We start from the raw sequence: 15,229 nt of genomic DNA, 5'->3' as shown, positions 1-15,229 counted from the left end.
CAAGTGACCCTCATTCCCCAAAAATGGAACAAAAAAAAGTCATGGAGTCTGGTCACCAATAAAGATTAGCTGTGCGAGCTAATAGTTGAGTGGTGGCGGCGTTTGACTATGATTGTCTTCATGTATGATTTCTAAATCTGCTTGTACAATAAGCTGCAGAGGTGAATGAGGAAAAGCAGTTTGTGTTGGCGTCATCTAATGTCAATTGATGATTTATGTGTGCAGATGAGAAGATAACCCGGATCCCGGTGTGACACCCACACGAGGAGCTTTCTGGGAGTCCGAGCGTCCAGGTGTCAGCGCAGGGACGGAGCTCAGCACTCGTCTTCTGCTTTCTCTCATGGGTGGAATCAAGCTGCTTGTGGATTTATACTGACTGACTTGGTTGATGCGTATTCACAGGCTTGATCTGTCTGGTCCTCAGGTTCTCCGGCTCATCTGTAAACCATGTCTTTTCTGAGAGAAAAACACAATCATATAGACACAGTTAATGCTACATGCTACATTTTTGTTGTTGTTCAAGTGCACACAAAATATAGGGAGGAGGTTTGGTTTTGATGGTGTCCCATTATCCCTGTTTAAACCTCTAATGTCACTCATCTCATAACCAAAATGTATTATTATATATATGCCATTGAAGCATGCTATTTTGTTGGGTCAGCAGACATGCAGGTCACTAGTTAAACAAAATATGTTTTCATACTTCACTGTACCAAATTAGAAGTTTACACTTTTACCTTGCCAGTTCATACTGTCAATGTTTTTTATCTTTTGGTCGGGCTTCAGGCTTTTGGCTCGATTGCAACTTTCTTTTCTTATAGAAGGAAATGAATATGGCGCATTTTCATCAACATGACTTAAGGCGGTGCTGCTGCAGTACATACATGTTGGCGATAATAAAACCTCAAACATCACTTGATACAGAATGAAGTGAAGTAGCAGTAAACCATTCGGTCGCAATCACACGTTCTGCAGTCAAAGCTACAGTGAGACGTACTGCAGAGGTCATAACCATGCGGTCCCGATGCCGTCATTTGGAAACACTAAACTACTTGGCTTTCTTTCAGAGGGCAAAATGTCAGCAAGTACATGACCGTGTTCAATGCATTATTTAACATCATGCATAATCATTCACTTCCATACCTTGGCCCACTCTATTCATCCTTGTTGCACTTTGGAAAAAGAAAGTAGTACACTAAATGTAAGCTAAATGAGAAATTCTAGTATGACCATTAATAAGAGAAAACTGCACAGCATAATGATGAGGTATAAAAGCAGCAGATGCTCTCATTACATATGGGTGTGGAGTAGGCTAAACAGCAGGGGCGACCAACAACTCATCAACAAAATAAAGAAAAGCGGAACATGCATCATGTCAGAAAATCATTTAGTGCCATTACTGTGTGTCTAGTCACTGTAGCATGTGTCAAGCAGCCATAGTGTATCCATGCCTGTTGCAAAAGCAATTGGAAGAATGATGTTGTCCATGTTTTGAATCTAATTTAGAGCCCGAATGAGCAGCATGCAGCTAAAAGAAAACCACAAATGTGTTATATAATGTACTTTGATCAGCACAAAATAAACAACTTCATATATAAATGTATTTCTGTAAGAAGAATGTGCAATGCAAATGAGTTTGTGCAGCTTTTATTTGGAATGGGAACAGATTACTAACCATAAAAAGCTTGTAGTGTTCATTCAGCAGCTGTGAAAATGTAACATGTGCTCATTCATTTTTGAACGAACCGTTAAAAGAATATTTGAATGTGAATATTTTTGCTACAGAAACATTATGTTAGAAAGAACATAAGAGCCAATTCTGCAAAATCCTCTTAATGTGTCCGTAATAGAAAATGTTTAGATATTTGTAACCCAGATTTTTTAAAGATTCTTATGAATTTTCCCCCCCAAAATTAAAAGGTTGCCTCTATATGAGGTACATTCTGCATACATCAAAGGTGAAGGCTCAAACTGCTCCTTGTATGTTTGTGTCTTTACAGAAAACAATTGTTTGAAATGTCCCCTCTTTACAGACTTTACAGCTGAGGTTTGGAAACCCAGAGAGGAGTTATTGGGAGCTTGTAAAGAAAGCTGGTGAAGTTGGAATATCAGACTTAAGGTCCCTTTCCACACAGTCTGATTACTAGAGAAATGTTTATTGCATCCAGTGGGAAGTCGGAGGCCATGTTTAAAGCCTCGATTACAGAAACAACTCTTCAGAGTTATGGTCAGAATGTTACGGGTGTGTGTGTTGCAGTGGTGAAGCCTCCGAGCCTAAGGAGGCTTTTCAGGCTTTGTTGGCTTATAACACACTATGACATTTCCTTTGATATACTACGACTTGTATGGCATAGTAAATCCTGACTCTTTTTTTTAATGGCCTACTATACTATGACTGTTTTATGGCAACCTATAGTGTGCCTTTTTATGACGGACTATACTATGACTTTTTTTAATTACACTTTTAATGCCATAGCCTACTAAACTATGGCTTTTTTTTTTAATCACATAATTTGACATACTTCACTATTACTTTTTTATGGCACACTATACTGATGATGCAGTTTGGTTTGCTTCTTCTGACCCTCAGCAAACACAGAGGTAGTTTGTAGCAGAATGTAAAACACATGCGGTTGCTTACCTTTATTAAATACTTTAGTAGAACATTTGGGTATAGCATTTGAATGTTAATGGAAATCAAAAGGCATTAAGAGATGATGACACACTAGGAACTGTTAAGACATATAATTCAATAAGGTTCAGCTTTATGTTATCTTATAAAATGTTATAAGACTGACCAGTGACCTTTATCAACACAAGAAAGCAGAAGTCAAACTAAAGGTCTGTAAATGTTCCTGCTCTTAGGGGACATATTCTGCTGTATTGTATATTAGGTTTATCACACATATAAAAGATACTTTAGGGAATCTGCCTTCACATTTAACAAAGATGGAATAATTAGAGCACGACAGTGGAATCATGGCAAAACTAAACTAGGTGCGCTTGAGTCAATAAAATGATCCTTTATATTCAATAGAACTTGGATCAAAACAAAGTCAATAGTTAACTGGACTCTTCGTATGAGTCTCAAAGTTCACTATAAACTAATGGTTATATGTTGAGTCAGACATCTTGCTTTTATCTGCAGAGGGCTTTTGGTTGCCTTCTTTGCCCTATGTCATGTCATGGCCCTGCTCGAGGTCCAAACCACAATGTTCTGTTCTGAATGGGGTCGTTGAACGCAAACCAACACATTCAGGCACGATTACACACATCAACACTCAATGTTATGTCTGTTTGCAAAAGGACACACAGGACAGCAACTGATGGCAGGCACGTACTTTTGTTTGTCTCGTGAGTCCCTGCTTTTGGCGCGGTTGGTGCGGTTGGTGGTGGGAATAGAGTGGACGGAGGAGCTCTTTTTGCTGGAGGAATGGGACGAATGTGAAGAGTGGGAGAGGCTGGTTCGAGACTGGCCCGCGTTGTGGTCAAACTGCATTAGGCAGAATATCAGGTCTGAGGGCACCAGCTCAAACGCATAAGGTGGATTTGTTATGACATACCTAGAGAAGAGAGGGAACAGATGGGAGGCCAGGTCTACAGTTAGTATAGTATTTTTGTTTGGTGGCTGCTTTGAGCAAATAAATGCATCAGGTCACATCAGGTCCGTACTCACCGTTTGGTACATTGGCTTTGTGAGTTTAGATGTGCGTCTCGTAGCCGATAGATGCCAAAGCACAACATGTTGTATGTTTTCAGGGCTTTACAGAACAGGTCACCATAACAACCACCATCCTGCAAGACAGGGACAAAGAAAACAACTTTGAGTACACAGTCTGTAAAAGCGATAAACACTCCTCCTCCTGTGAGTATAAACTGCTCCACAAGTGCGAATGGTATAGTGCAATATACATAAATCGAAACTTAAACGATTTATTTTAATTACATAACACCATATCATATATGGCTGTGGTCATACTGTATGAATATGAAATGTTGGGATATTTTTCTTCAATGCACTTTTTTGAGGATGACTGGGTTAAAAACTCACCTGTTCTTTGACATACATCCCTGTTAGTCTGCATTCCTTTCACCACACAACACGAGCAGACAGAGATGTGCTTAGCCCTGGGGTGACAAAGACCAGTCACTTACCCCGAGGTCGGCGAAGGGCCCGTCGTACAAGGCCAGCTGTGCCACGCGACACCTGTCCCTGTTCGCCAGCGTCTGTGGCGTGCTGTAGCCGCCCCGTAACGCATTCTCCTCCGCCAGCAGCCCCTCCAGCTCCGGCGTCGCCCCGCCTGTTACCAACGTCCGGATCAAGGTGAGGATATTGTCATTGAAGTATGTCTAAAGGAATGAAGGTTGAGAGGGCGTAAATCCTTCAGCAAACGCTACCAAAGTCACAACTGAACCTTCTCAAAGTGCCGGCCGGACCAAAGAGTGCCATCTAACCCTGCCCTGCTGTGTCACATTGCTCTGCACACTGAGCGAAGAGACAGAGAATCCAATTACTGCTGGTTACTCTCGCTCCCGTCCGAGAGGGACACAGGAAGTCCGTGTACACATTCATGCTGCCCAGGCACTTCTTACAGCTTAATCACTGACCAAGTGAAAAAGTCAGTTTTATAAACAGCATGTTAAACCTGAAGATGCACTTTTCTTCTATGAAGTAGCCATCTTTTTTAATTACAACCAGTTACTGCTCAGTTGATTTGAACCAGGGCAAGTGCCTGCACCGCAGTCTCTTGTCTCCCCCTGCTTGTACAGCACAGTTACATCTTCCTTGGCTGCTGACAGCACTATTGACTAACATGATGGATGAGGGCTGTCCATTAGGTAGCATTACCTTTGTCTACACTGGAGCGCACTTGAAGGCAGCTTTGTTCTAACCTCACTCAAACTGAAAGGCAGACAAGTGAAGCCATCACACCTAGTACAAGTCCCAGTCTTGTCAGCTCTTGTTTTAACACGAGAAAAGAGTTCATACATTTTTGGGAGGGCGGCTATCAAACCACAAGACTTCTTTTCATATTTCAGATCACTGACTGATATAATATATCACCGCGCACTATTGTGAGCTAAATCCATTCTGACTTACAGCACTCATTAAAGAATCCAGCACACTGACGGCGAAGGCTGTCCCACAGGCAAAAGGCTGAGTGAGGTATAACTCTGTGTCAGGGTCGTCATCATCATCCTGGTCCAGGAACTGAACGTTCGAGTCGTTCACTATGGAGATAAACACGTACATTTCATTACTTATTATTCATGTTCAGTTTCTTCACTACAAACCAGATCTGATGTATTACTTTGTGATTAAAAAAATAAATTAAAAAAAAAGCATGGATGCTTAAGCAGCATACATCAGGCACGTGATTTACGTGAGGAGGAAAACACAGAAGTGTTGTGCACAACAGTCAGAAGCTGCAGATATGGACTGTATTAGAAATCTGCGTATGGTTTGACAAATTCTCCTCAATCCCCTTCATTACGAATTTGGACAAAATAGTTTCTTTAAAGCGACTGAACTTAAACCGTGTCTGGGATTTGTGTTCGGCCTTGTGGCCAACTTGCCTCTGCTACATTCCATATCCGGGACATGCACACTCAGGACACCATGCACATTGTCAAAGCTCCAGGCCTCGATTCAAAGTCCTCCTAAAGTCAGTATCAGAAACACCAGTATGCCATTGTTTGTCTTGTAAATCCAAGACAGAACTTCCAATTACTTGTACTTGCATGTCAAAACAAAATATCTCATTGCCCCAGAACCTTCTTTGAAGACGTCTTTGAGCACAAACACACATGCAGTAGCCGAAATAAAGTAATGATGTGAAATTTAGTTGGAGAACTGCTACTTCTGTGTGGACAGAAATAAACGTCAGTCATATCGACAGGACGGAGATGAAAGAAGGGCACGGGGGCCAGAGAATGAGATCCGACAGAAGATGCTATGAAAACAGCCACAAGGACTTCTGAGGGATCAAAGGCCTTGTAATTCTTAGAAAAATAAAAGGAAAAATGTTGCTTTGAGATAAGGGGCCAAAACAAGACAGGCAATTTCAACCAGAACCAAGGGTAAAATGTGCTCAAAGTGATGCCATGGGAATGGACTGAGCCTCTTGTGCAGCGAGAGAAATCAAAAGAAAGCTGATATGGAGGCACGCAGCAGTTACAACACTTCTTACCCAGCTCAGTTATCATTTGTATGCTGGTCCCACTGCTTTTATCCTGACTGAATGAAATCACAGGCACTTTTTTGCCTGGCTTTGCTAATGGCGCTAGACAAGTGTTGAGGAAAAACAGTTACTGGAGCATGTCAACAAGGGACACAAAAAAACATTTTCTTTTTAACTCCACTTTTAGTACGGTTAGTCGAGTGTTGACAGCCTCTAATTGCAGAAAATGTGTTTTGAGAGCCGTTTACAACTATTAAACAGAAGAAACAAAAACACGCAACAGTAGTGCTAGCATATCAATCAGCTGACAGCAGGAAGCATACCAAGTTCTGTTATGATGGGAATATTTGCTCCAGTTGTGACAGAGGTCTGTCTCACTAATCCATGGACTGGGCTGTTTTCAGGAGATGATCTATCCATCCCTGGTGGCGTGAAGCCTAAATGGACACACACACACACATAACACAGAGAACCTGTTAATGCAATATTCAATATTTCATCTGCGGCTACAAACAGACATATCAGCAGAACTAATACAGCCATTCCTGGCAACTGCTAACACATAAAGTTGCTGAGTGCGATGTTACCGTGTTCTTGACAAGGTCCAATATGAGTCTATATATAATAGATGTGACACACTGCTCATTTTGTTTCTTAGATTGAGTGTGCATGGACACGGAAACCTTTTGCACACACACAAAATATGTACAGTATATAGAGCCAGGAAATAGAAAATAAGTGACGCTAGATTGAATTCAAATTGACTTGACATTCGTTGCTTTCCTCAGACTGACAAGTAAGCACATTAATTCAGTGATGCCGTATGTATTATACATAGGCCGTGTTTTGACATCCATCACTTACTGCTGACTAAGGCAAATGTGAGGTCATATAAGTATTAGAGAAATAATGAAATTGGCAGGGATTCTTTTTTTCTCTCTCTCCTCAGGTCAAAAGGTTTCTAAAAGCATTTCTTTCAATGCCGGAGAAAGGACATTATTGATGGCCATCTCAAGCTAACCGAGTGCTTCAGTTGCCGTTTTGAAAGCTGTAACATACAATATTCATAAATTACACACATTAGGTTCTGTTTTACAAAAGTAGTGCCATAAACGGAAGAATATAAAACTGTGTACGCCAGGTGAAGCTTTTGTGCCAACACTGTGCTTGTTGCCACCAATTAGGTTTGTGAAGAAACCAGTTGTTACAGTAACCTGAGGAATAGTCAGTAGGGTTTACTGTCAAACGCAGTGACACCAGGTCAGCCAGGCAGCACCCAGTGAGGGATATTCTCTGTGCCAGGGCCTTGTCCCTTCCAGGCGATGCAGTGAACTATGATAGGGCGCTCCTTACCTTGGGAATTAGCCTGCAAGACCCCGATGCTGTCGTCAAACAGCATGGATTTGATGTTGAGTGACGCCAAGATGCATTCTTTGTCCTGCAGTGATGCATCGTCAATATTGCTCTGATTGGCTGACAGAATGACACACATGTCGCAGAGGTTGATGTTGACAGCCCTCAGATCTGCCCGACTCAACGGTGTGCCCTTTGAGAGGAAGTGAAGGAGAGAATTTGTTATCTCACCTATATGACACCAAGTGGGGAATATAAAATAGCAGCAACTTTTAAATTGCAGTTTTCATCATGGAGCTTTATGTCAACACCGTTTCCTACTAAATACTTTGCCAAATATGTTCTGGAGGAAACTTAATTGCTGCCCGGACTTCATTGACAAAGTGTGTTTTTCCAATCCTGAAGTGTGAAGTGGACGTGGTTTAGGGAACAAAGCACACTTTGACACTGGAGATCACAGGTCTTCCCATCCTGCGTCCCACGCTACTGAAACACTTAGTTAAGGAAAGAACTTGGTTTTGGTTAAATATTGAAGAAGTCTTCCTGTCTTGTACTAAAGTTAGCTTTAGCCTTTTTAAATATTAAGCCAAAACTATAATCTTTCCCTAACCCTATACCAAACTTTGAGTTGCTTAAGCATGATTAGTAAAATCACGTGAAATACATTTAGCTTTTTAAGATTTGACCTGATGAAGGCTCTAGAGCAGGGGTGTCAAACATGCGGCCCTGGGGGCCAAAACCGGCCCACCAGAGGGTCCAATGCGGCCCGCGGAGTAAAAGTTAAATACTGTTCCAGATACCTGTGACGAAATGTTTTGTGCCTTTGTAGATACACTGCTGATCTATAAGTTGTAATGCACATGTGTAAATGATAAACTGATACTATTGTTGAAATTGCACCTTTTTTTTTCTTAAGACATTTCAGGTTGTTCATAATGTTTTGTAAAAAGATAAAATTTGAACATTTTCAGAACGTACTTGTACTTTTCATGCACTAAAACGAAGAGAAACATTGGACTTGTCGTTATTTATAGGTTATTATGCTGTGATTTTACTGGTCCGGCCCATTTGAGATTAAATTGTGCTGTATGTGGCCCCTGAACTAAAATTAGTTTGACACCCCTGCTCTAGAGGAAAGGTTAAGGGGTCACCGAAGTTATTGCAATTTATCCCCAAGAAGTACAAAAATGTCTTTGCCAAACTTCATGGCAGAAATTTCACTCAAAACCACATATGTCCGAGTGTCAGGGGCTCACCAAAGCAATCAGAATACATTGTTTGGGGACCATAAATGTCTGTACAAAATGTTCTGGCAATCTGCCCAACAGTTGTTGAGATATTTCAGTCTGAATGTTTATTCTGTCAAACCTGTGACAGCAGATGAATATTTGAAAAGGGTGTTTCGTTGTACTCACAGGTAAAATGGAGACCTTTGGAAAATTGTGAAGAGTTTCCCACTCCCGCTTCAGATACTCGAGGGAGCCGACGAACACGATGTGCTTCAGCTCGTGGTAGTGAAAGTTGCTCGCTCTCAGAGGCATGACAAAATTACGGAGACCGATCAATGCCGATTTCACATCTCCAAATATGCACACGACCACATGACCGCTCAGAACGGTCATGGCTGCTTCGCTCCGGGTCTGAGAGGGAAAGAAAGAAAAGTTTATGACATAAATGTGGCATGAACTGCCTTTTTCTAGCAAATGTTAGTGCTTTCTCTTCTTTAAGCTGCCTATTCATCCAGTGAAATATATCAAGCAGTTCATGACTGCAATAGACTGTGAAAGTAATTTGAAAAATGGCATATGTATTAGTACAAGAAATGTTCTATGTACAGGGACCCCCATATAGCAAATGACATGTCAAACACCTCATTACAGAGTGTTTAAGTGCCCTGTCAACCTCTGATGGTGCTTTGTGACATGACACATCTGTCACTGCGGAGAAGAGCGTCGGGGACAAATGACGTGTGCCGAGTAAAAAGAGCAGAACCCACCAAGATGACCTTCTCGATGTCTTTGGACGGGCACCAGTGAAACATCCCCGTGGAGTCGTATTTCTTTACGTTCTCGTCCATGCTCTCCATCTGGTCGTTCCCCGGGATGAGGAGTGGCTCATGCCTAATCACACAAAAAGACCGGAGGGAGGGGGAATGAAGGAGTCACACGTTGTAAATGTAGATTAAATTAACTGGTTATTGGTATTTGACTAATAAAGCTAAATTATAATATAATTAACCTGGGATAATATTTTACAAGCAGACATAAATAATAATATTAAGGAAAGACTGTTTTTTTTATACAACATCTTTCAAAACAAAATTGAAGAGGGTAAATCAAGATGATACCAAAAGTGAAAAAATGAAATACAATAAAATGAGGAACAGACATTAAAATATCAAGGATTAATAGTAAAAACTAAAATTTCATCAACCACCATCAGAATATTTAGGGGTTTTAAAAACGAATACAAAAAAGTAGCTTTCTTCCTTTTTTCCCCGTCTTTACTCATTCCTGTCAGAGGCCATCTGCAGAAATGCCAACATAACTGCCATGTCATCAAGCAGAGTGACATCAGCAGCGGCAGCCAGGCGGAAGGAGATGGCAGCAACACACTGCGTTGACTGGCATGAGCACGGAGATGCAATTACGCCCCCTTACAGCATACAGCTTTTGACGTAGTGTGCTGCGTGGTAAAAGCTTTAACAGACCAGACTTTAAATATTTCAGCAATTTGCCCAATCACATTTGCTGTTTAAAGTGAAGGGTATTAATGTTTAAACAGAGCATCAGAACTACATAAACTCATTTCACTGAGCGCAGTGGTGGGCCTCATCCTACCCAACACTGACCACTAAAGTGGTCTCGACACGAGTACCTGCTGTTCACCGTGCCTGTCGTGAGTGACACGAGAGATATATCAAAATAAGAGACATTTACTCATGTTTACCTCTCCTCCCCCCAAAACAAATAGCAAAACATACTAATAACTAGATTAATTTGCTAAAAAAATATCCCAAACTAAATCATTTTAGTAAACGACTTTACAAATAAAAATGTATTAAAAATAAAATTGAATATCTTCCGCCTAACACACACACACACACACACACACACACACACACACACACACACACACACACACACACACACACACACACGCACGCACACACACACAATGCAACACAATTCCCTTTGCACTAAATTGACTGTCAGACTCAGAGTTCAAGATGTTGTCTTCTGAAACTCAGACAGAAGCCTTCTGTCTCTGTCCAAAACCTTTTAAATACTGTCTCCCCGCAAGAAGAGCGTCTCCTTAATCCATGCGAGTACTTTAAAAGAATGCTACTTTAAGTAACATGTTAAGTATGCATGAAAGTGTCAGCTGAAACTACCATCCCTCAGGCTCCAACAGACTGTAGCCAAAAAAGCCCGCCTTGGGCTTGCTGTATATACCCCTAGGCAAGACCGGGATGTCCTTTCAAGAATGAAAGTAGTTGGAGAAAATGTCTTTTGTGCCTTTTCCTACCTCTCAGAAGCACATCTGTCAACGCAATTCTAATTTGAATGGACACAGTGTTTGCACATTAAATTCTTTGGGTGAAACTATGTCAAATATAATTTTTTTTAAAGTACAACATTTGAACGTACTGACACTTTAAACTCTTTTTTTCATGTAGAGATGAAATTATTACTTCTTAAATTGATTAATTTGTTTGATTATTCTTTAAAATGATCAGTTTATATTATGATTATTCTATAAAATGACAGAAAGTTGTAAAAATAACCCATAGAAATTAGAAATTTAAGGTCGCGTCTTCAAATTGCCGTCCAAACATATTGCATTTACAATGATATAGCTTGATGAATGATGTTAATACATCTCCAGTTAATCAACACATCGATAAATTCAGCGCTACTTATCCATGACAATCGTCTTCCATAACTCTCGTTGCACTCTACATCATCTGCTTCTGCTCGAGTCTCAAATGCAAGTTCCAATAAGAGTGAAAGCATTTAGTGGTTTTACACCCCGGCTAAATATTTCATCAGAAGTCGAATGTTTCACCACTCACTCAGTGGAGACACTGTCACTTCAGTTTGTCCTTGTGGAAGATGACTGGTGAGGCAGAGCTCTGCCAGGATAGCTATCGCTCACTGTCAGCCATGACGGCCTGTCAGTATCCTGCACTTCCAATTGCCTCAGCGGTCCTGTAGCAGACATGACGTGTATGTCACAGCGCGGTCCGATGTGACCGAACGCGTTGTGACATCCCACAATTAGATGTGTCTTATGACCCATCAAGGAGCCCGTGGAAATGGTGTTAATTTCAGTGAGGTCGTCGTTGCTAAGTTCCAGACTGGGTGTGTTAGTTTGCTGATACATCTGGAAACGGGAGACAGTTCTGCTTCCACAGCTGATCGCTTTCTTATTTCGTGCGCTTCTTTTCATTACACAGAGCCGAGGCGTCTGCCAGTGTCTTTTCTGTAAGCGCACTTCTAAACATTGAAAACGATCAGCAGCAGAAGTCACTGCCTTAGTGGTAAGATGACACGTCTGACAAGGCTTCACACGTCATGACCGCACGACATAAAGCCAGGTGTCTTCTGGAGGAGTGTAATGACAGCCGAGAGAGACACAAAGTAGAAGCTAAACATGCATATTATGTAAATTTTCTATTTCAGCATCGCTGCACTGGCTGACTGTAACGCTGCACAAGTAGCGAGGGCAGGCAAAGTCTTTGAAAATCCTCCCCATCATGCAAACTGACAAAGGCTTGCACTTCAAAACCCGCAGCCAATCTGTTGATCATTACTTATTTACAAAGGCGTTGAGACCGCAGGTCCTGTAAAAACACATTTGATATAGTATACACCCAGATGTTTTTTTCTCGGCTTGTTGCAATGAAGTAACCCTTAGGCTACCGCAGTGAATCCCTTTCCAGCGTGTAGGCAGCAGACGTGCTGGATGAAATAACACATCCACCTGTGCCGTACCGTGTATTAGCATGGCGAGTAGATGGATTGGCTTTGGTGGGCTGATATTTTGCTGATGGCTATAGCATTAGAAAAGCCTGCTTTTGTTCCCCCAGAGTCCGGAAATCGCCTGGAGGGATTCAACTTTGACACAACTTTGCACCAAATCAAACAAATCAAACAAGAGCAAACGCCCACCTGAAGAAACAGAGGCCATAGATCAAAAGGAGGATGGGAAATTATGCGTATAAACACTCCTTTCATATATAACACAGTCATTACTCCTGTGCTATATTCATGATCTGTATCTTGTAGCATTAAACAAAACAGACATTTTGGGATTTAATTTCTGAATGTCAAATAAATAGCAGCCATATTAGCAACGGGAACATAAAGTCATCCGTCAGTTTTCATTTAATTGTATCTGTACAATCCCACTTTGTATACGCCATGCTGCAGGACTTCCCTGCTGACTTGCTTCCTTGTAACATGGCACTTAATGACAATGACTATTACTATTATCATCCCTGTAATGGCTTCTTGTTGAATAACAGCGTAATCTCCCGTCAAAATCAATAAGCACCGATTTAATTTCACAGGACAAGATAAAAGCAAGGTAGCATTTGAATTCTCCTTTCATTGTGATGATACATATCATCTGTGGCCTTACGTGCCGAAGAGAGCTCCAAGGGATCCCACAATAGATGAATAGCCTCGGGCTATCTATCCTTTAGAGCCTCTCTGACTGGCTGGCACGGTCATTAGTGCCAGACCTGTTTAAGAGCTGTAGTTTGTGGGTGTCGCTTGAAACCTCGCGGCACAGAGCCCTTCTGAAAGTCTTACATGTTTGCCATGAAAACAGGAACATGTGATGTTTTCCATAATAAACTGTTGATGAAGTTTTCTTTTTAAAATAATAAAAAAATAATAAAAAAATGTATTTATATAAATGTTTTTAGATCAGGAACCTTAAAGCGACACTAGTCGATATTTTTGTATTGACAATAAATCAAATGCGTGACTGGGATCGCTGATAGAGAATAATAACCTAATTCTGCAGCTCCCCTCAGCTCTACGCAGCATATTAGCATCTTTCAGGACATTGTTTTGGTTTACTCTAACTGCTCTCTACTTTGTTTCCAGCCACAATATGCACATTTTCTGACAAGTCAGCATTTAGCAGCTAAAGAGCCAGATGTTATTCACAGGTGTCGGTGAAAAAGGAGCTAAAAAGGAGAATGAAAATTGGATTTACATTTGTTGGTGAAACAGAAACGCGAATCGAAAATTAAGCTAATGTTAGCTAATGTTGCTAATGTTTCTAAGATTAGAAAAAATGTATGTATAGTAACTTCACAGAAAGTCAAAGCAGAAAAGGCCTACCTCATTATCTTGGGTGAGGAGTTTGGAGAATTTCTCATGCCTCCGTTACGTTGCTTTTTCTTAGGCGATAACGCCGACTGTTGGTCCTCTTCGACTGCAAACAAAGACAACGGTATCAGGAAGCGAATTATCAGAAGGCAACAAAAAATAAATCAGTGACAGCAAAAGAACAACACAGCACAATCCGAGGTCAGTGAATATAATACGGTTACAGAGACACAGAGTGGAAAGAGCGGTTGGGTGAACAAGATGGAGTGGACAAGAAACTTTAACTTGTGTGCAACAGAAAACAGTCCAATGTTTGCATGATGACGACAGCATACATTAGCACACCACTCGCATGATTGTGAATGAAGATGCAAACATGCAATAGTGTAATCATCAACCATCATGCCAATTGCTAAAAAATCTAATCTGTGAGGATTTATTCACCACACATGAACTAATCCAGAGAATGTAGTACCACAAATACCTCAAAGGGTATTAAGATACATCTTTCAATCCCTTGTTAGTTCCTCGGACCGACACATGGAAAGCTACTCGTCATGCTAACCATTCACATTCTCATTTAATTAAGATAATAACCTATAAACATCATGCACCAAGCTGCTTTTGTGCCAATGCTCAATCCAGTCTGGATTGCTGGTCTTCATCTTGGGAGTGACGCCCTTGGCTCATATAATTATGTTGGTCGTCGTGCTACAGTGATTTATGTACAGCTGAGATGCCCCTCGGACATTGTCTTCATCACTACAGGAAACTGAACTGAGTCCCTCACAGGGAACAAATTACACATTTTGCCCTCGAGTAAAAGTAATCAGGCAAATATTTTCACAAGCTAATATCACAGCTGAAGAACACAACTCTTCTCTCTGGCAGTCGCTGGTAAAATAAACACAAGCAGCTAATTGCATTTCAACAGCCGTCATTAATAGTGGGAGTAGCTTGTGACGCGTCGTAGAAAATACGCTCGAGTATCTTTTAAATGATCGTTCATTTAATCAAAATGAATAAAGTCTCAAAGATCATGTTCCTCTGCAGATGAACACGGGGTTGTACGCACTGCTAGCATGTCTAAGAGTGACACTGCAATGGAAAATGATGAGTTACGAGGGGCTTCCAGTGGGGGGGGATGCTCCGACACACTGGCCCTTCACATCTTGCTTGGCTTGTTCAATATTTAATGTTTCACAGCTGACAGCTGCACACACTGGGTCATTAGTAAGGAATGCTACACATGCAACCACTCCAGCCTGGCAAGCACATGCTTTGGTTGCGCTGTTGTTGAGTACAGGCCTGCCAAACACGCCGAGGGGAGGGGGGAAGGTGGCCCTT

At 41.3% G+C, this 15,229-nt stretch overlaps 1 protein-coding gene across 14 annotated transcripts in view; it reads right to left on the bottom strand.

Annotated features, from left to right (window-relative positions):
* Positions 1-232: 232 nt before the first annotated feature.
* LOC115025038 (calcium-activated potassium channel subunit alpha-1) overlaps positions 233-15,229 on the bottom strand; it is a 76,913-nt gene continuing 61,916 nt past the window's right edge. For 6 of the 14 annotated variants that reach the window (XM_029457010.1, XM_029457014.1, XM_029457011.1 and 3 more), the window contains 11 exons: positions 13,895-13,988; positions 9,532-9,655; positions 8,951-9,175; positions 7,536-7,728; positions 6,506-6,619; positions 6,192-6,284; positions 5,102-5,232; positions 4,156-4,350; positions 3,677-3,795; positions 3,342-3,563; positions 233-456 (listed from right to left, as the gene is read on the bottom strand). In XM_029457010.1, coding sequence (XP_029312870.1) covers positions 435-456; positions 3,342-3,563; positions 3,677-3,795; positions 4,156-4,350; positions 5,102-5,232; positions 6,192-6,284; positions 6,506-6,619; positions 7,536-7,728; positions 8,951-9,175; positions 9,532-9,655; positions 13,895-13,988 — 1,532 coding nt within the window. In that variant the 3' untranslated portion in view covers positions 233-434. Of the gene's footprint in view, positions 457-1,143; positions 1,173-1,675; positions 1,706-2,641; positions 2,654-3,341; positions 3,564-3,676; positions 3,796-4,155; positions 4,351-5,101; positions 5,233-6,191; positions 6,285-6,505; positions 6,620-7,535; positions 7,729-8,950; positions 9,176-9,531; positions 9,656-13,894; positions 13,989-15,229 lie in introns of all 14 variants that reach the window. The other 8 variants (XM_029457015.1, XM_029457016.1, XM_029457017.1 and 5 more) reach the window with 4 other exon arrangements.

This window comes from Cottoperca gobio, chromosome 19 (genome assembly GCF_900634415.1).
Source record: "Cottoperca gobio chromosome 19, fCotGob3.1, whole genome shotgun sequence".
Taxonomy (NCBI): domain Eukaryota; kingdom Metazoa; phylum Chordata; class Actinopteri; order Perciformes; family Bovichtidae; genus Cottoperca; species Cottoperca gobio.
Note: the sequence above shows the minus strand (reverse complement) of the source record. Positions and strands in the feature narration are given on the sequence as shown.